General features: G+C 50.4%; 1 protein-coding gene across 1 annotated transcript in view; it reads right to left on the bottom strand.

The window, feature by feature from the left end:
- The window catches only part of si:dkey-178e17.3 (somatomedin-B and thrombospondin type-1 domain-containing protein), a 166,605-nt gene that overhangs the window by 34,146 nt on the left and 110,284 nt on the right, over positions 1 to 22,175 (bottom strand). The window contains exons 2-3 of the mRNA XM_059654834.1: positions 16,281 to 16,466; positions 14,794 to 14,884 (exon numbers count right to left, since the gene is read on the bottom strand). Of these exons, the coding sequence (XP_059510817.1) occupies positions 14,794 to 14,884; positions 16,281 to 16,466 (277 nt within the window). The remainder of the gene's footprint in view (positions 1 to 14,793; positions 14,885 to 16,280; positions 16,467 to 22,175) is intronic.

Genomic DNA, 22,175 nt, shown 5'->3' with positions numbered 1-22,175 from the left:
ATCAGAGGAGCAGGAAGGCTGACTTTACGGGTCAGGACCCTTCTTCAGAGAAACCTCAGTGGAGCCCCATTTCTGAAGGAGGGTCCCAACCCGAAACATTAACGTTCCTGTTCCTCTGATGCTGCCTGGCCTGCTGTGTTCATCCAGCTCTGCACTGTGTTAATTCTACATACCTGGTCTTTCCACATACCATTGCATTACTTTCTCTTTGAGTATTTCTCTCATTTCCTTTCGAATGTGTATTTATCACCATAGCAAACCCTAACTTCTCATTGCCTGGAAAAGGTCTCTCTTGTCACCTCTGGATCTCCTGCTAGGTCTGTGATGTCTCCTCAACGACCAGTTCCACCACTGGAGGTCTCCAGATGTTGGGGTCATTGCATCTGTGGTTAAGAAACATGAGGCAAACAGGGATTGTGGAGGGGGGGGTCTCCCGTCGATATGTTAAAGCCACAAGGTTGCAGTGATGCCCACTTCCAATTTGTAGACCTGACCTTTTTGCATTCCCTGCTCTCCCTATCAGGTGGTCCAAAGCCTAGCACTTCCCGGGAACATGGAGGGGTCACATGAAATTCTCGGGTCCAGGCCGGATTCCAACATTCTCCCTCAACAAATCCTCCTTTCCCAGTCTGCGTTCACAAATGGCCAGAATGTAACAAGTCCTTCGGAAACATGGGAAGAGTGTTTGAAAGGAATTTTCAAAGAAACAGTTGCTGTATTAGGCTTTGCAATATTTCCCTGAAATTGACACAGTCAGTAATTGGTCAAATGCATGAAATACAGTCACAGTACAATTTGTTGGCATGGCAGTGTAGATTACACGGGTACAATTCACTGCACACCTCAGACCAGTAACAAGTGATTGTGATCAGATCAGTGTGGTATATCACACAGAGAGGTTTCAAACTCAACTGTCATGAAGGAAGAGATGGACGCCTCTCCCTTCAGAGGCAAAACAAAATTTTCTGCTTCACCCATAATCCAACATCATTAAATCACCCATTAGAGCTTGCACTTGGCAAAGTGACTATTTATTCAGATAAACTCGAGGTATACTTTCATGGCTTGGGATAATAGGAGATTGGCCAGGGAGCAAACAATTTTTATAGAACAAAGGAGATCGTTAGATGAAAACAAGATCAAAAGTTCATCTGAATCAGTTTCTCTTATTCTGGCATGAAGGACATAAGAACTGGAGGAGAAATAGGCCATTCAGCCCCTTGAGTCTGATCTGACTTTTAATGAGATCATGGCTGATCTTCAGGTTCCACTTTCATCCCTGCCCCATATCCCGCGATTCCCTTAGTGCTGAAAGATCCACCAGCCTCAGTCTTGAATATATTCTTTGATCCAGGCCCTTTGACTCAGAAAATACCAAAGGTTTGGAAATCTCCGCGAGAGAAAATGTCTGCTCATCTCCTTCCAAACTAGCAACCCGTCTTCCCCTGGGGTTTGTGATGTCTGGCTCAAGATTTGACAGGCAAATAAACAGCCTCTGACAAACTCTTTGAGAATTCCACTGGCCACATTTACAAAATTAATGACATTGTTGACTATTTGCAGCAATCGATCTGTCTGCAAATCCAAAACAGAACTGGACATGAGATGAGGAAAGCTTCCCCTGTGGTGGAAAGGTTTAAGAATTATACATCCAAAATCTTCCCCTTCTCCATAGTCACATTCAAAGTTGCTTGCATCCCTAAATATTATTTCCTCAAGGAAATTCGCCGAATTTGATTTGACAGAACGTACACCAATTCCATCCACCACCTCCCCACAGTTCCTGCCCCTCAGTTTGTGCACTCACTCACCGACACATCAGGCAACGTTTCTGAAAGATAGACGGGTCTCAAATGCTTTTGTTCTCAAACCTGTCATGCCAAATGCAAAAGTGCTAGATTTCAGACAATCACAACTTACCCAAAGGAGAAAACAGGCTGATTGGTTGACAAGTCAACTCTGATTTAGCAGGAGCTGCAGATGCTGGGGTCCGGTCCAGTAAAGTGTGGAGCTGGAGAAACGCAGTGGTCAGGCAGCATCAGAAAGGTCCCGAACTGAAACGTCGACTCTCCTGCTCCTCTGATGCTGTCTGACCTGCTGTGTTCCTCCAATTCCACTCTGTATCGACTCAACTCTGATTGACTGAAGTGTTACCATGGAGAAAGCAAGGGGGATCTCTGACATCCCCATGCCTCTGAATATTTCAAAATTGGGACAAGACTTGAAAAGCTTGTTTTTGCTTGGAGAGAATGAGTCCCTGGGTATAATTGTGCATCACTTCTGGTAAGCATTAATGAGCCATGTTATGAGTTTTATCCGCCTAGCGGAACTCGTCCTCACACTCAACAACTTCTCTTTTGACTCCTCCCACTTCCTACAGACTAAGGGGGTGGCCATGGGCACCCGCATGGGCCCCAGCTATGCCTGCCTCTTTGTAGGTTACGTGGAACAGTCCCTCTTCCGCACCTACACAGGCCCCAAACCCCACCTCTTCCTCCGGTACATTGATGACTGTATCGGCGCCGCCTCTTGCTCCCCAGAGGAGCTCGAACAGTTCATCCACTTCACCAACACCTTCCACCCCAACCTTCAGTTCACCTGGGCCATCTCCAGCACATCCCTCACCTTCCTGGACCTCTCAGTCTCCATCTCAGGCAACCAGCTTGTAACTGATGTCCATTTCAAGCCCACCGACTCCCACAGCTACCTAGAATACACCTCCTCCCACCCACCCTCCTGCAAAAATTCCATCCCCTATTCCCAATTCCTCCGCCTCCGCCGCATCTGCTCCCACGATAAGACATTCCACTCCCGCACATCCCAGATGTCCAAGTTCTTTAAGGACCGCAACTTCCCCCCCACGGTGATTGAGAACGCCCTTGACCGCGTCTCCCGCATTTCCCGCGACACATCCCTCACACCCCGCCCCCGCCACAACCGCCCCAAGAGGATCCCCCTCGTTCTCACACACCACCCTACCAACCTCCGGATACAACGCATTATCCTCCGACACTTCCGCCATTTACAATCCGACCCCACCACCCAAGACATTTTTCCATCCCCACCCCTGTCTGCTTTCCGGAGAGACCACTCTCTCCGTGACTCCCTTGTTCGCTCCACACTGCCCTCCAACCCCACCACACCCGGCACCTTCCCCTGCAACCGCAGGAAATGCTACACTTGTCCCCACACCTCCTCCCTCACCCCCATCCCAGGCCCCAAGATGACATTCCACATTAAGCAGAGGTTCACCTGCACATCTGCCAATGTGGTATACTGCATCCACTGTACCCGGTGCGGCTTTCTCTACATTGGGGAAACCAAGCGGAGGCTTGGGGACCGCTTTGCAGAACACCTCCGCTCAGTTCGCAACAAACAACTGCACCTCCCAGTCGCGAACCATTTCCACTCCCCCTCCCATTCTCTTGATGACATGTCCATCATGGGCCTCCTGCACTGCCACAATGATGCCACCCGAAGGTTGCAGGAACAGCAACTCATATTCCGCCTGGGAACCCTGCAGCCATATGGTATCAATGTGGACTTCACCAGTTTCAAAATCTCCCCTTCCCCCACTGCATCCCTAAACCAGCCCAGTTCATCCCCTCCCCCCACTGCACCACACAACCAGCCCAGCTCTTCCCCCCCACCCACTGCATCCCAAAACCAGTCCAACCTGTCTCTGCCTCCCTAACCGGTTCTTCCTCTCACCCATCCCTTCCTCCCACCCCAAGCCGCACCCCCAGCTACCTACTAACCTCATCCCACCTCCTTGACCTGTCCGTCTTCCCTGGACTGACCTATCCCCTCCCTACCTCCCCACCTACACCCTCTCCACCTATCTTCTTTACTCTCCATCTTCGGTCCGCCTCCCCCTCTCTCCCTATTTATTCCAGTTCCCTCCCCCCATCCCCCTCTCTGATGAAGGGTCTAGGCCCGAAACGTCAGCTTTTGTGCTCCTGAGATGCTGCTTGGCCTGCTGTGTTCATCCAGCCTCACATTTTATTATCTTGGAATCTCCAGCATCTGCAGTTCCCATTATCTCTCATGTTATGAGTTCAACTGGTTATCTTAAATCAGTTGTTATTGTAATTATTAGCGCACTCTGGAATGTTTAGCAAGTGCCATCCAATTGCAAAATGACAGCTAATGGTCAGGTTTTGTACTGTGTCTTGCAAGTGTGTGCTAGTTAAGTACAGAGTCCTATTCTTTGTCAAACACAAACAAACAAAGGAACATAATGAAAACAGGAATTACTGGAGAAATGTAACAGGTCTGGCAGCATCTGTGCAAAGAAAATAGAGTTAATGTTTTGAGCCCAGTTGCCCTTCTTTAGAATAGGAACAGAAAAGGAACATAATGTTCGATTCGATCAGATAATCATCAGGATGTTGAGACATCACATTGAGGCTGTACAGGAATCAGTGATAATTGGAACTGCAGATGCTGGAGAATCCAAGATAATAAAGTGTGGGGCTGGATGGACACAGCAGGAAGGGTCTAGGCCCGAAACATCAGCTTTTGTGCTCCTAAGATGCTGCTTGGCCTGCTGTGTTCATCCAGCCCCACACTTTGTTATCGAGGATGTACAGGATGTTGGTGAAGCCACGTTCGGAGCAGTGTGTGCAGTTCTGGTCGCTCTGCTATAGGAAGGGTATTATTAAATTGGAGAGGGTTCAGAAAACATTTACCAATGTGTTGCTAGGAATGGAGAGTTTGGGTTAGACTGGTTAGGCTGGGACTTTTTTGACTGGAACGTCGAAGGCTGAGGGGTGTCCTTAAAGAGATTTATAAAATGATGAGGGGCATAGGTAAAGTGGATGGCAAGGGTCTTTTCCCTAGGGCGGGGGAAGTGCAAAACAAGGCGGGCATATCTTTAAGGTGAGAGGAGAGAGCTTTGAAAAGGAATCAAGGGGCAGCACATTTGCACAGAGAGCGGCTCGCGTGTGTAAGTGTTAGAGGCAGGTACAGTTACATTTAAAAGACATTTGGGTAGGGACATGGATAGGAAAGGGACATGGATAGGAAAGGGACACGGATAGGAAAGGGACACGGATAGGAAAGGGACACGGATAGGAAAGGGACATGGACCAAACACTGACAAGTGGGACCAGTTTAGCTTGGGAACAATGTTGGACTAGTTGGCTCAAAGGGTCTGTTTCCAAGCTGTATGACTCTATAAACCTGGCATCACAAGATTGCACATCTGTGTGGCAGACAGGACGTCTTTTTGGATTGACAGAAGCATCCGATAAGTTGAAAATCCCAATCGTACAGGAGCTTCATAAGTAGCAGTGAGAAACAGCTTGCTCAGCCCACTGTACAAGTTTTGAAACATGGTTTCTGCAGATTGGCTTTGTATTTCCCTTCTCTTTGGTGCAGGCTGGCCAACTCTGGACCTGACGTCCCAGACAAAGGGGAACAACCTGCCATGACCCACACCATTTGTAGCAATTCAAGAAGCTGTCTCACACATCCACTTTCTCAGGGCTACTTGGGAGCCGACAAGAAACACTGCTCTTCCCCACAATGTTCACATTCTCAAGAGTGAATAAATAAACATGCCCCTTTGGAATTCAACAAACAGCATTAATGTTAAACAGCCACTCTCAACGCAAAATTAATTTTACGCATGCGGCTCAGCCTCGAAGCTTTCTCCTTCTGGAGCCCCTCAAAGCCAGGTGAGTGATTCCCTCAGCCCAGGATTTTATTCACTCACCGTCTCCGGTGTGGACTGTTCACTTCACAGGGATGACCCTGGAGGACTGAGAGACACTGATACCAGGTCTGCAGTGATTGGCAGGCCAGTAGCTAATGGGGAACTCTCCAAAATAATGGCCAGTCTGAAAGGCTGGAGCTCGCAGTGAGTCAAGCAGCATCCGTGGAGAGAGAGCAAGCTATCGATTCGAATCTGGGTGACTCTTCATCAGAGATGACGTGAAGAGTGGAGGAGGCAGTGGGGGGAGGGGTGGTGTGTGGAGACAGAAAGTGTGGTAATAGTGCAGAGTAAGCGATAGGAACAACTGCCAGGCTGGAAAGAACAGACCGTCCCACGGGGATAGGGGGGGCAGGGGAGAGAGCTCATGGTGATGGAGAATGTAACAAATAAAGCTGAAAGAAAGAGAAGGAATGGGAGTGGGTTCACAATTTGAAAGTGTTGAACTCAACATTAAGTCCAGAAGGTTGTAAAGTGCCTGGCCTGAAGATGAGATGTTGGTCCTCCAGTTTGCGCTGTGATTCACTGGAACACAGCGCCATGCCGAGCACAGATGAGTGTGCATGCGAGCAAGACGCTGCGTTAAAATGACCAACTACATGAAGGTCAGGGTCATGCTTATGCACAGACCGGAGGCGTTCCTCAAAGCAGTGACCCAGCCTGCGATTGGTTTCTCCAATGTAGAGTAGGCCACATTGGGTGCGGTGAATACAATACACGAGACTGGAGGAGGTACAGGTGAAATGTTGCTTCATCTGCAAAGATTTGTTTAGGTCCTTGGATGGTGAGCAGGGAGAAGGTGAAGGGGCACCTTCATAGTTGCATAGGAAGGTGGCAGTGAGGCCTAATTTTGAGCTGGATTAAAGATTTTGCCACTGTACACACCACCCAAGCTGCCAAACATCTCTCGGAAGATAACCATATCCTGCTGTTGAGTCTCAACAAGCTCTGCTTTCTATATTGATGGAGCTTTGGTTTCGGTTCTGCGCACATATTTCTGGAGGGACAGCTGTTTGAGGCATCGGCCTCTTGTTCACACACTCCCACCAAGGATCCCAAGACATGTAAGACCAGAAGCTGTAGGAGCAGATGTGGGCCATTCAGCCTATTGAATCTGCTCTGTTAGTCAACAAGATCATGGCTAATCTGCCAATCGTCAACTCCACATTTCTGTCTTTTCCCCGAAACCCTTAATGATTAAAAATCTGTCTGTCTCAGCCTTGAACATAGTCCAAGGTCCAGCTGTGACACTACTCTGTAGGTAAGAATTCCACAGGGATTCAAGGAGCTGATCCAGGTCGATACCTTTTCCTTCTGTTCGCCTCGGTTAACCATTTTCACCTGGCCCCACTGGAAAGCATGCGTACTGTACCCAGTGGTCCCATGCCATTTCCCATCGCAGCACTGACCGGGCCTGGGTTTACTGCGCCTGATGGATGGAGTACATTCAGAATAGTACAGCCATGATGGGCAAACCTCCCTCGGCCATTACTGTCTTCCTCAACAATCCCTCAGGATTCGGGATGAGTTCGTCCACTTCCTGCTTGGGGGGCCTGAGGCGAGTGAGCAGTCCAAGGCAGGATCCACTGGCTGTGTCGCAGTTAGGGAACGGAGACGGGGGGTTAGGGGGTGGATTGCTGGTGTTCCAAAAGGCCTATGGGTGGGAGGGAAGCGTGGGTAGGAGGCTCAGATTTTACTGTTTGCACTAGGCCTACAGCAAGGCCTGTTGGAGATGCCCAAGATGGTTGGCACCTTGGTAACTGGTTCTTCTCCAGTGTTGGGCAGGAGATTCCCATGTGTCATGTGGATGTTGTAGTTCCTTAGGGAGGCTTTGGGGATCTCCTTGAAGAGAATCCTCTACACTCCTGGTAACCATTTGATGAGGTGAAGCTCGGAGTCCAGAGCTTGCTTTTGAAGCCTTGAGTTAGGCCTGCATCAGATTGACAATAACCCCATGCCTTTGGTGCTCAGGATGGTGGCTGCAGGTAGGACTGTGACCCAGAGTGGCTGTGTCAGAGCCAGAGACACTGACCACTGTACAGCAAGGCTCTCCTCAGAGATAGTAAGAACTGATGATGCTGGAATCTGAGATAACAAGGTGTGGAGCTGGATGAACACAGCAGGCCAGGCAGCATCGGGGGAGCAGGGAAGCTGACATTTTGGGTCAGGACCCTTCCTCAGAAATGGGCCGAAACGTCAAACTTTCTCAGCTTCACTCAGCTAAGTCCTATCTACAATATCTACAATATAGAAATGCCGGCTCTAAGTTCCAGTCCAAGCCGCTTGCCATCCTGACTTGGAAATATGTCGGTGTTCCTTTCAGCGTGGCTGGGTCGAAATCCTGGAGTTCCCTCCCTACAGCACAAATGAACTGCAGTGGTTCAAGGCGGCTCACCATCACTTCTATGGGACAACTATTGTCTGGCAGTAAATGCTGTAAAGGCCCGGCCAGCGACACCCTTGTCCCATGAGTGAATATTAAAAAGCATTTTAAATTTCCAATTCATGCCACCTAACTTGTACCTTTACAGGAATATTTCTGACCGTTTTGCTTCTTAGCTCTGCTGTGAAGCACCTTGGGAACTTCTTTAACATCAGTTTGGCCACTTTTAGAACACAGAGGCCAGTTCTGGTTTCCGTGCTCAGGAAAGATGCTATGCAACTTGAAACAGTTCGGATGTTGCCAGAGTTTTGAGGCTTTGAGCTATAGGGAGAGGCTGAATAGGTTGGGGCTATTTTCCCTGGAATGTCAGAGGCTAAGGGGTGACTTTATGGCGGTTTATAAAATCATGGGGCAGATGGATTGGGTGAATAGCCAATGTCCCAGGGTCGGGGAGTCCCAAACCAGAGGGCATAGGCTTAAGGTGAGAGGGGAAAAATTTAAAAGGGACCCGAGGGGCAGCTTTTTCACGCAGAGGGTGGTGCGTATATGGAATGAGTTGCCAGAGGAAGTGGTGGAGGCTGGTACAGTTACAACATTTAAAAGGCATCTGGATGGGTACATGAATGGGAAGGTTTTAGAGGGATATGGGCCAAATGCTGGCAAATGGGACTAGATTTATTGAGACTTATTTAGGACGAGTTGGATTGAAGGGTCTGTTGCCATGCTGTATGTCACTATGACTCTTAAGATGCAAAATAAACACAGCTGTTATACAGGAAAGTTACCTATTACCACATCCAGTCTCTGTCATCATGTGGGCTGCTTCAGCACTGGTTAACCCACTCTCACCTATTCATGGTCCCTGCTATCAGTGGTTCTGTTTCCTTGGCTTACCATCATCCGTCCCTATGTCTGCATGTCTGTGCTCTGTCTCCATCTGTCTGCTCAACCCTCTCGCCTGTCACCGGCATAAATAAATCCTTTTTCCTAGCTTTTATCAGTTCTGCAGAAGGGTCACTGAACTCGTAATGCTAACTCTGTTTCTCTCTCCATCGATGCTGCCAGACCTGCTGAGTTTCTGCAGCAATCACTGTTTTTTGTGACAATTGCGTCAATGCTGCCAGAGAAGATTACACCTGCTGTTGCACATTCACACCACGAGAGGGAGCACCATGGGCTCCAGAATCCACTAGAAGCTCAGGCCTACACCTGCAGGGCCATAGAACAGAACAGAAAGAGGCCCTTTGGCCCATTGTGTCCATGCTGGTCATCAAGCATCTAGCGATACATACAGTATAGCTCAGGCACAGGCCCTTCAGCCCAACGTGTCTGTGCTGACCATTGCCATTCTAAACTAATCCCATCTACCTGCACATGGTCCACATCCTTCTATTCCCTGCACCTTCATGTCTCCATATAAATGTCTCTTAAACATTGTAAGCACATCTGCTTCTACCACTCCCATGGGAGTGCGTTCCGGGGACCTATTGCCTTCTGTTTACAAGAATGTCCTCGCACATCCTCTTGAAACATCTCCCCGCTCACCTTAAACCAATGCTCCTTAGCATTTGACATTTATACCCTGGGACAAAGATGCCATCTATCCCACCCTATCCTCACCTCTCGTAATTTTACATATGTCTGTCAGGTCACCCCTCAGCCTCCGATGGTCTAGTGAAAACAATCCAAATTTGTCTAAACTCTTCTTATAGCTAATTATAATCCCATCCTCCTGGGCCTAGTTGCAAGCAGTCATAAAACCATTTCTTAAGAATCTTGAAGGTTCCCGCTTCTCCTACTGTTTTTGTGGCAGTGAGTACTAGGTATCTTCTGGGTGAAATGATATTTTCTTGAATTCCCTCCGAGCCTCCAGCTCCTTGCCTTAAATCTGTACCCATCCCCTCGTTGTGGACCCCTCAACTAAGCCTCCCTATCTGCCCTCTCAATACTCCTCAGAATTTTGTGTACCTGAACCAAGTTGTCCTCCCTTCGTCTGCCCCAGCCCTTTCTGCTCTGGGGAAAACAAGAGAAGGCCAATTGGCTTCTTGAGCTGTTACTGGATTAGATCCTGACTGATCTCCACCTTCGTGACATTCACCTGGTCTTGATTCGATATCGTCTAAAACCCTCAACCAGCAAAAGAAGAGTAAGAGGTAACAAAGTGTGGAGCTGGATGAACACAGCGAGACAAGCAGCATTTTGTGCTCCTCTGATGCTGCTTGGCCTGCTGTGTTCATCCAGCTCTACACTTTGTTATCTCAGATTCTCCAGCATCTGCAGTTCCCATTATCTCTGACACAAAAGCTCTGGTTTGACATTTTAAATTGACTCCTAGCCCCAACTGGAAGAGAGTTAGTGGGGTGGGGTGGGGTTGGTGGTGGGGGTGAGGCTAGCACTGGGGTCAGGGGCCAGGCATGAATCGGGAATGGGTGGGGAGGTGGGGGAGAGGGGGTTGGGGTAGGGTGAGACCTGCACTGGGACATTTTGCTGTTCATTACATCCACGATAGAACTATGGTGCCTGTGCATTGCTGTATCTGTTGCTTTAATTATTTTCGATCATATCCCTTTGCTCTCACTGTACGCACTTCCGAATGGTGATGGACTCTGCTTGGTATCTGTGCATTCCTTTCCTCACCTCTAGGTGGCATTATCAGCAGCCAATCTCCACCATTTCCATCCATAAAGAACAAGGCTAACAGCACATTATGAAATTGAGACCAGTAGACGCCTAGTCTGTGCGTTTGATTTCAAATCGTTAACTTCTCCAGTTCCAGTGAAAGCTCATCGATCTGAAACATTCACTCTGTGCTTCTACCCACTGACCTGCTGAGTTTCTCCAGCGTTTTCCACGTTGTGTTTCACATCTCAAACCACTGCAGTGTGTTGCCGCAGATCGTTTGCAAAGGGGTGTTTTTGTTTATTTATGAACAGGATGTGGCTGTCACTGGCCCAGTTGTCGCCCGTCCCTAATTAATCTAGCCCCAGCTGCCTGCGCTTGGCCCCTATCCCTCCAAACATTTCTTACTCATGTTCTTACTAAACATTAACCACGCTGCTGTGGGCCTGGAGTCACACCCAGACCAGGTAAGGATGGCAATTTCCTTCCCTATAGGACATTAGTGAACCAGATGGGTTTTTCCTGGCAATCAACAATGATTCATGATCATCTTTAAACTCAATTCCAGCTTTTAATTGAACCACACTATCGGCCATGGTGGGATTTGAACCCAGGTCCCATGAACATTACCTGGGTCTCTGAATTAATCATTCAAGATTACAAAAGGAAGGCAAGAGCCTAGTGATAGATCAGGCAAGGAGAATGCTGAAGAAGGTGTTTAGCACACTTGCCTTCATTGTTCGGACCATGTGAGTTAGGATGATATGATGAGTTTGTACAGGATGGTGGTGAGGAGTCCTCTGGAACATTGTGTGCAGTTCTGGTCTCCTTGTTGTGGGAAGGATATTATTAAACTGGAGGGGGTTCAGAAAAGATTTACCAGGATGTTGCTGCGAATGGAGAGTTTGAATTAGAACGAGAGGCTGGGACTTTTTTGCCCTGGAGTGTAGGACGTTGAGGGGTGATCTTGTAGAAGTTTGTAAAATCATGAGGGGTACAGATAAGGCGAACGGGAGGTGTATTTTCTCTAGGGTGGGGACCAGGGGCTATATTTTTAAGGTGAGAGGAGAAAGGTTTAAAAAGACATGAGGGGTAACTGTTTCACACAGGGAGTGGCTCGTGTGTGGAATGAACTGCCAGAGGAAGTGGTGGATGTGGGTACTGTTACAACATTTAAAAGACTTTAGTACATGAATAAGAAATGTTTGGAGGGATTTGGGCCAAGTGCAGGCAGCTGGGGCTAGTTTAGTTTGGGTCGGCACAGACTGGCTGGACCGAAGGGTCTGTTTCCGCGCTGTATGATTCTGTGACTCCATTTAGTGGGACAGATTGAAGGGGCTGAATGGTCTCTTCCAGTTCCTCACCCAATGGAAGGATTCCAACCATTAACTCTCTCACCAGGCCTGTGGAGTGCTCGCTGGACATTTCCTGTCCCTTGTGTTTTTTTTTAAATTCCAGATTTCCAGCACCTGGAGTGATTGATTTGTGTGTTTTGAGGGGCCTGTTGTGGCAGTGACAGAGGGTGGGGCGTTGGGGGGTGTTGGGGCGGGTGCAATAGTGGGATGGCGAGAGAGCCAGCATCGTCGCTGTTTGGTGGGACCAGCTGGGGGCAGGTATCCTGACAAAACCGGCCAGAACTTCCCAGCCTCAGAGATTCTTGCTGTCACACAGCTAGCAAGGGTGGGGAGGGGGGGCACGGTGCCTCAGTAGGATGGATGTAATCTAATCAGATAAACTCTTTGGCATATGCTGAGAAACATGTTGCACATTTCCGTCTTTTGATAGACCTCGGGGAGGGTTAAGCTTTCATCTGTTTCGAAGCCTTTCCCCTCGCTCCACAGTCTCGTGAGGACTGTAAGAGGGCCAAGGTTTTAATGTAGATTTACTGACAGATTTGACTACAATTGCAAGCTTCGATGACTTTGCAGAGTCAGTGTACAATGACGTTTTACAGGGCTTCAGCCAGGTAATTTTATTCTGCTTGGAGCCAGGGAGCAAAAAACAGTACACGAGTTAATCAACTTTGTACCAAACTGAGCTACTAGACCTAGTTCTTTCGGAAAATTGATGCACTGACTTCAACTGAAGGATATCCCACCCTTTAATGAGCAGAAAGTCCAGCCAGACTCCATGACCTCTTCAGACAAATGTCAGCGCTGGGTAGCCAAAGATTTTCACCAGGAACCTGACTCCATACAATTTGATCTTGCATAGCTCCATATTTTCTGCCATGTAGTTATCGAAATAACCCTCCACTGAGAGGCCAGTTAGTACCAGACTTGATGCCCGCTAACTGGAGCCAGTATTTGAGAACGCCGAAATTGGCCTCAGCACCACTGGGCTGAGGGTAGGGATGAAGTGAGGAAAATTCACTCCAAATCCCTGTCAGCCAACGGATGCCACTCTCTGCTTGTGAAGCCCACAGAGCTGATAAGCTTTCTGAGCATACATGAATCAGTTAGTAGCAGTGGGGCCAGGATACAGTCTCAGGCTGTACTCTCAGAAGCAGCGAAGACGGCAGACTGTTTGTGGTGTTGGGGTGGTGGGGGGGGGTGGGGGGGGGGGGGTTGCAGGTGGAGGGAGGGAGGGGGTGGCGAAGGCTGATAGCTCTGAGCAAAGGCCACGCCCACTTCAGGCTCTTCTCCAAGCCCTTGCCCAACCTGGATCCAACCCAGGAGCAGCATGGTCAGCTAATACTTCACTGACAGACTGCTTACAGAACACCGCCCCCTCTTGTAACTGGTCCTACAGTCTCAGAGCAAGAATGGAATTGCCAGGGGTCTTTGAGTTGGTCAAGACCTTAAATACTTTCTGTCAGCAGACTCTTCCAGGCTCAGGTACCATTGTGAACAAATCAGTTTACCAGCTCAATAATATCAGGGAGATGCAAGAGGCTCTGTACTCCACAACTTCATGACATTCTCATGGAAACGCAGATGGAATGGGCACATGGGTTTGTAATCCATTTGTAAACACCCATCACGCCCACAGTGACACTGTAAGCAGGGGTAGGAAGTAATCAGTCTGAGTGCCCTAGTAATTATCGTCAGGGCCATCCTACAGACTATAAACATCATCCATATTAGGGCTCAGCCCTTGCAACAAGGGTTGGGTGACCCCTGCAAATTAGGAGCAATGTGGGCAGCCTACCCCCTCCCCTCCCACCCTGAGCTGTGTGGTCCCTCAGTAAAATGGTCAGGTAAGTACCCCCTCCCACGCTGAGCTGTGTGGTCCCTCAGTAAGATGGTCAGGTATGACCCCCTCCCTCACTGAGCTGTGTGGTCCCTCAGTAAGATGGTCAAATATATCCTCCTCCCACACTGAGCTGTGTGGTCCCTCAGTAAGACGGTCAGGTATGAACCCCCTCCCACACTGAGATGTGTCATCCCTCAGTAAGATGGTCAGATATAGCCCCCTCCCACACTGAGCTGTGTGGTCCCTCAGTAAAATGGTCAGGTATGAACCCCTCCCACACTGAGCTGTGTTGTCCCTCAGTAAGATGGTCAGATATATCCCCCTCCCACACTGAGCTGTGTGGTCCCTCAGTAAGATGGTCAGGTATGAACCCCTCCCACACTGAGCTGTGTTGTCCCTCAGTAAGATGGTCAGATATATCCCCCTCCCACACTGAGCTGTGTGGTCCCTCAGTAAGATGGTCAGGTATGAACCCCTCCCACACTGAGGAAGATGGTCAGCCACAGGCGGGTAGCTGGAGTGAGGAGATGGTGGAAGGAGTGTGTGCTGTCTGTGGCTGTGGGGTCACTGTGCTCCCTCTGATGTCTGTGGGAACTAAGCCCAGCACTACAGAGTCCAAACAGTCATCGAGGCCCCAGAATCTGACAACATTCAGCAGGCAATGGACAAGTCAACCCGTAAAAAAGCAAGACCCCAACAATGTCATTGCCAGCATTCAATCATCAATATTAAAAATAAGTTGAAAACGTTGATTAAAAAATTTCCAAGTTCCATTTCCCTAGCACTCAAACAACCAGACGCTGCTGATGGTGAATCTCTTCGACATTAAAAAAAAGTGTTGGACGGTGACATATTAACAGCCTGAATCTCTCTTGTTTACCTTGGCTTCTGCTCCTTTGCCATCATATGAGGCCTCTTCCAAGGGTCTTTGAAGTTCCTCTTGTATGTGTCAGGCAAAATCTTAGCCACCTCTGTGAAGAGATTGGAGCTCAGAGTGTATCAGCATGGATTTGCATTTCATTCTTAGCCTGTTAGTCACCGTCCAACAGTGCGGCATTCCCTCAGGACTGACTCTCCGACAGTGTGGCACTCCCTCAGCACTGACCCTCCGACAGTGCGGCATTCCCGCAGTACTGACTCTCCGACAGTGTGGCACTCCCTCAGCACTGACCCTCCGACAGTGCGGCATTCCCGCAGTACTGACTCTCCGATACTGCAGCACTCCCTCATTACTGACCCTTCGACAGTGCGGCATTCGCTCAGCACTGACCCTCCGATACTGCAGCACTCCCTCATTACTGACCCTCTAACAATGCAGCAGTCCCTCAGTACTGACCCTCTGACAGTGCGGCACTCCCTCAGCACTGACCCTCTGACAGTGCGGCATTCCCTCAGTACTGACCCTCTGACAGTGCGGCACTCCCTCAGTACTGACCCTCTGACAGTGCGGCACTCCCTCAGTACTGACCCTCTGACAGTGCGGCACTCCCTCATTACTGACCCTCTGACAGTGCGGCACTCCCTCAGCACTGACCCTCTGACAGTGCGGCACTCCCTCATTACTGACCCTCTGACAGTGCGGCGCTCCCTCAGTACTGACCCTCCGACAGTGCGGCGCTCCCTCAGTACTGACCCTCCGACAGTGTGGCATTCCCGCAGTACTAACCCTCTGGCAGTGCGGCACTCCCTCAGCACTGACCCTCCGACAGTGCGGCATTCGCTCAGCACTGACCCTCCGATACTGCAGCACTCCCTCATTACTGACCCTCTGACAGTACGGCACTCCCTCAGTACTGACCCTCTGACAGTGCGGCATTCCCTCAGTACTGACCCTCCGACAGTGCGGCACTCCCTCAATACTGACCCTCCGACAGTGCGGCACTCCCTCAGTACTGACCCTCTGACAGTGTGGCATTCCCGCAGTACTAACCCTCTGGCAGTGCGGCACTCCCTCAGCACTGACCCTCTGACAGTGCGGCACTCCCTCAGTACTGACCCTCCGACAGTGCGGCACTCCCTCAGCACTGACCCTCTGACAGTGCGGCACTCCCTCAGTACTGACCCTCCGACAGTGCGGCACTCCCTCAGCACTGACCCTCTGACAGTGCAGCACTCCCTCAGCACTGACCCTCTGACAGTGCGGCACTCCCTCAGCACTGACCCTCTGACAGTGCAGCACTCCCTCAGTACTGACCCTCTGACAGTGCGGCACTCCCTCAGCACTGACCCTCTGACAGTGTGGCGCTCCCTCAGTGGCAGTGCTGACAGGGTAAAGTATTAGTGAATGATGGTTGGTGGCTGCGGTTGACCTGAGCGCAGTATTCCTGATGTTAAAGCCCAAACATTAGGTGGAGTACAGTGCGTTACCTTTAACTGAGTGACATCCATCAGGGTTGTGACCATAGCAGCCCCTTCGTTGCTTCAAATCGGGACAGGGTATCCCTCCGTTTCTGGGTGGGACGGTGACTAAGCGTCCTCTGTCACGGCTCCCTAAGCCACACTGCGAACTGCACTCCGTCCAGTGACCCCAGGGCCCCACCACACAGTCAATAGCTGTTTGGAAATAGAAAATGAAAGGAGACAGCAATCAGGTCTTTGGTCTTAACATCAAACGCCGATCATCATCCGCGGGGGAATGGGATTGTGGGAGATATAGCAGTTTGGATCGGAAATTGGCTTGCTGAAAGAAGACAGAGGGTGGTAGTTGATGGGAAATGTTCATCCTGGAGACCAGTTACTAGTGGTGTACCGCAAGGGTCGGTGTTGGGTCCACTGCTGTTTGTCATTTTTATAAATGACCTGGATGAGGGCGTAGAAGGATGGGTTAGTAAATTTGCAGACAACACTAAGGTCAGTGGAGTTGTGGATAGTGACGAAGGATGCTGTAGGTTGCAGAGAGACATAGATAAGCTGCAGAGCTGGGCTGAGAGGTGGCAAATGGAGTTTAATGCAGACAAGTGTGAGGTGATGCACTTTGGTAGGAGTAACCAGAAGGCAAAGTACTGGGCTAATGGTAAGATTCTTAGTAGTGTAGATGAGCAGAGAGATCTCGGTGTCCATGTACACAGATCCTTGAAAGTTGCCACCCAGGTTGACAGGGCTGTTAAGAAGGTGTACAGTGTTTTAGCTTTTATTAATAGAGGGATCGAGTTCCGGAACCAAGAGGTTATGGTGAAGCTGTACAAAACTCTGGTGCGGCCGCACTTGGAGTATTGCGTACAGTTCTGGTCACCGCATTTTAAGAAGGATGTGGAAGCTTTGGAAAGGGTGCAGAGGAGATTTACTAGGATGTTGCCTGGTGTGGAGGGAAGGTCTTACGAGGAAAGGCTGAGGGACTTGAGGCTGTTTTCATTAGAGAGAAGAAGGTTGAGAGGTGACTTAATTGAAACATGTAAAATAATCAGAGGGTTAGATATGGTGGATAGGGAGAGCCTTTTTCCTAGGATGGTGACGGCGAGCACGAGGGGGCATAGCTTTAAATTGAGGGGTGAAAGATATAGGACAGATGTCAGAGGTAGTTTCTTTACTCAGAGAGTAGTAAGGGAATGGAACGCTTTGCCTGCAACGGTAGTAGATTCGCCAACTTTAGGTACATTTAAGTCATCATTGGACACGCATATGGACGTACATGGAATAGTGTAGGTTAGATGGGCTTGAGATCGGTATGACAGGTCGGCACAACATCGAGGGCCGAAGGGCCTGTACTGTGCTGTAATGTTCTATGTTCTATGTTCTATTTGTCTCTTTCCAACTCTTGGTTTCTCATGGGCAGGAGCAGAGGAGAGGACGCACTATCTGCAAGCTTCCTCACCTAAGGACATAAGAAATATGAGCAGAAATAGGCCATTCGGGCCCTCTGCCATTCTCAACATCATGCTTGATCTGACCTTTGGTGCAATTCCACGTCCCCGCTCACATTGCTTGTGTCCCTCGTCTCCCTTAAAGCTCAAAACTCAATGTAACTCTGCCCTGACTCTATTCAATGATCCAGCCTCTGCTGTTTTCTGATGTGGAACAATCCAAAGATTCACAAACCCCCTCAGGGAACAAACTGCTTCTCATCTCTGTTATAGTCAGGGGAATCCTAATTCTGTATCGCCCAAATTCCAGATTCCACCCATCCCCGCTCCCAAGGGGATACATTCCCTTGGCAGCTACCCTGTAAAATCCACCCTACTGCCCTCAAAAAACTCACGTTTCAATGAGATCATCTCACATTGGTCCAAACTCAGTCAGTCTAGGCCCAACCTGCTCAATTTTTCCTCAAGCAAGAAGCAGGGCTAGGTTTCTACCTCAACCTCTGCTGACAGTCCACCTTTGTTGAGCTGCAGATCTCTTTGTGGATGGACCCATAGAGTCAGAGAGACCCTTCGACCCATTGAGTCTCTACCAACCCATCTACACTACAATATCATGAACTGGCTGAGAAACCTTGGCACAACGACTATGTCTCTCAAGTGGAAGCTCTATCAACCACTGCCACCTGCATTTATGTAGCGCCTTTGATGCAAAATACCCCGAGGCATCTCACAGGGGCGTAACCAGACAACTGAGCCCGAACAGGGGAGAGATCTCTCGAGTTGGGTGACCGGGAGATTAGACAACGTGATAGATTTTAAAGAGTATCCCAGAGAAGGATTCAGAGAAACTTTGGGAGGAGGTTCCCAAGCATACAGTGCGGGCCGCAGAAGACAAAGCTGCCCTTTAATAAAGCCAAGATTGGCAACAGACCAGATTTAGGGGGCTGGGTGCAAAAGAGGTGATCAGCTCGGTAACAGATTACCTGGAAGGCAGTGGATGAGGGTTCAATAATAATTTTCAAATGGAATATAATAAGAATTTGAAGCAGGAAAAATGAGAGCGTTAAGGGAATTGAGCAACATTTAATTGGATCATGATATCAGGTGTACAAGATGCTGGAAGGCCACTTTCTGAATGTTATCATACATGGGTAAACACCAAATCCTGCACGTTCCCCTCCAAGCCACCCACCATCCTGACTTGGAAATACATCGCAGTTCCTTCAGTCACTTGAGTGGGGGAAAAAGCCTGGAATTCCCTCCTTAATGGCATTGTGAGTCTACCAGACAGACTGCAGTGGTTGAAGGAGACAGCGGAGCACCATCTACTCGAGGGTACATAGGGGCGGGCAATAAAATGCCAGCCCAGCCCAGCCAGACTCCCTGAAATGATCCTCCAAATGTGTGATCTCTGTGCACACTGCTCCGGAATGTCAAGGTTGCTATGCTGCCCAAAGTCCCACCACAAACAGTGTGGGACACTGCCACTGTGTGGGACACTGCCCACTGTGTGGGACACTGCTCACTGTGTGAGACACTGCACACTGTGTGGGACACTGCTCATTCTGTGTGACACTGCTCACTGTGTGGGACACTGCACACTGTGTGGGACACTGCTCACTGTGTGGGACACTGCACACTGTGTGGGACACTGCTCACTGTGTGGGACACTGCTCACTGTGTGGGACACTGCTTACTGTGTGGGACACTGCTCACTGTCTGGGACCCTGCTCACTGTGTGGGACACTGCACAGTGTGTGGGACACTGCTCACTCAGTGGGACACTGCACACTGTGTGGGACACTGCTCACTGTGTGGGACACTGCTCACTCTGTGGGACACTGCACACTGTGTTGGACACTGCTCACTGTGTGGGACACTGCTCACTGTCTGGGACCCTGCTCACTGTGTGGGACACTGCACACTGTGTGGGACACTGCTCACTCTGTGGGACACTGCACACTGTGTGGGACACTGCTCACTGTGTGGGACACTGCACACTGTGTGGGACACTGCTCACTGTGTGGGACACTGCCCACTGTGTGGGACACTGCTCACTGTGTGGGACACTGCACACTGTGTGGGACACTGCTCACTGTGTGGGACACTGCACACTGTGTGGGACACTGCTCACTGTGTGGTACACTGCACACTGTGTGGGACACTGCACACTGTGTGGGACACTGCTCACTCTGTGGGATACTGCACACTGTGTGGGACACTGCACACTGTGTGGGACACTGTACACTGTGAGGGACACTGCACACGGTGTGGGAAAGTGCACACTGTGTGGGACACTGCACACTGTGTGGGACACTGCTCACTCTGTGGGACACTGCACACTGTGTGGGACACTGCTCACTGTGTGGGACACTGCACACTGTGTGGGACACTGCTCACTGTGTGGGACACTGCCCACTGTGTGGGACACTGCTCACTGTGTGGGACACTGCACACTGTGTGGGACACTGCTCACTGTGTGGGACACTGCACACTGTGTGGGACACTGCTCACTGTGTGGTACACTGCACACTGTGTGGGACACTGCACACTGTGTGGGACACTGTTCACTCTGTGGGATACTGCACACTGTGTGGGACACTGCTCACTGTGTGGGACACTGCACACTGTGTGGGACACTGTACACTGTGAGGGACACTGCACACTGTGTGGGACACTGCACACGGTGTGGGACACTGCTCACTGTGTGGGACACTGCACACTGTGAGGGACACTGCACACTGTGTGGGACACTGCTCACTGTCTGGGACACTGCACACTGTGTGGGACACTGCTCACTGTGTGGGACACTGCACACTGTGTGGGACACTGCTCACTGTGTGGGACACTGCACACTGTGAGGGACACTGCTCACTGTGTGGGACACTGCACACTGTGAGGGACACTGCACACTGTGTGGGACAGTGCACACTGTGTGGGACACTGCACACTGTGAGGGACACTGCACACTGTGTGGGACAGTGCACACTGTGTGGGACACTGCACACTGTGTGGGACACTGTGGGACACTGCTCACTGTGTGGGACACTGCACTCTGTGTGGGACACTGCTCACTGTGAGGGACACTGCACACTGTGTGGGACACTGCACACTGTGTGGGACACTGCTCACTGTGAGGGACACTGCTTACTCTGTGGGACACTGCACACTGTGTGGGACACTGCACACTGTGTGGGATACTGCTCACTGTGTGGGACACTGCACACTGCGTGGGACACTGCACACTGTGTGGGACACTGCTCACTGTGTGGGACACTGCACACTGTGTGGGACACTGCTCACTGTGTGGGACACGGCTTACTCTGTGGGACACTGCACACTGTGTGGGACACTGCACACTGTGTGGGATACTGCTCACTGTGTGGGACACTGCACACTGCGTGGGACACTGCACACTGTGTGCGACACTGCTCACAGTGTGGGACACTGCTTACTGTGTGGGACACTGCTCACTGTCTGGGACCCTGCTCACTGTGTGGGACACTGCACACTGTGTGGGACACTGCTCACTCAGTGGGACACTGCACACTGTGTGGGACACTGCTCACTGTGTGGGACACTGCTCACTCTGTGGGACACTGCACACTGTGTTGGACACTGCTCACTGTGTGGGACACTGCTCACTGTCTGGGACCCTGCTCACTGTGTGGGACACTGCACACTGTGTGGGACACTGCTCACTCTGTGGGACACTGCACACTGTGTGGGACACTGCTCACTGTGTGGGACACTGCACACTGTGTGGGACACTGCTCACTGTGTGGGACACTGCCCACTGTGTGGGACACTGCTCACTGTGTGGGACACTGCACACTGTGTGGGACACTGCTCACTGTGTGGGACACTGCACACTGTGTGGGACACTGCTCACTGTGTGGTACACTGCACACTGTGTGGGACACTGCACACTGTGTGGGACACTGCTCACTCTGTGGGATACTGCACACTGTGTGGGACACTGCACACTGTGTGGGACACTGTACACTGTGAGGGACACTGCAGACGGTGTGGGAAAGTGCACACTGTGTGGGACACTGCACACTGTGTGGGACACTGCTCACTCTGTGGGACACTGCACACTGTGTGGGACACTGCTCACTGTGTGGGACACTGCACACTGTGTGGGACACTGCTCACTGTGTGGGACACTGCCCACTGTGTGGGACACTGCTCACTGTGTGGGACACTGCACACTGTGTGGGACACTGCTCACTGTGTGGGACACTGCACACTGTGTGGGACACTGCTCACTGTGTGGTACACTGCACACTGTGTGGGACACTGCACACTGTGTGGGACACTGTTCACTCTGTGGGATACTGCACACTGTGTGGGACACTGCTCACTGTGTGGGACACTGCACACTGTGTGGGACACTGTACACTGTGAGGGACACTGCACACTGTGTGGGACACTGCACACGGTGTGGGACACTGCTCAC

The sequence above is a fragment of the Stegostoma tigrinum genome, chromosome 26 (assembly GCF_030684315.1).
Source record: "Stegostoma tigrinum isolate sSteTig4 chromosome 26, sSteTig4.hap1, whole genome shotgun sequence".
In the NCBI taxonomy this organism is placed as follows: Eukaryota; Metazoa; Chordata; class Chondrichthyes; order Orectolobiformes; family Stegostomatidae; genus Stegostoma; species Stegostoma tigrinum.
Note: the sequence above shows the minus strand (reverse complement) of the source record. Positions and strands in the feature narration are given on the sequence as shown.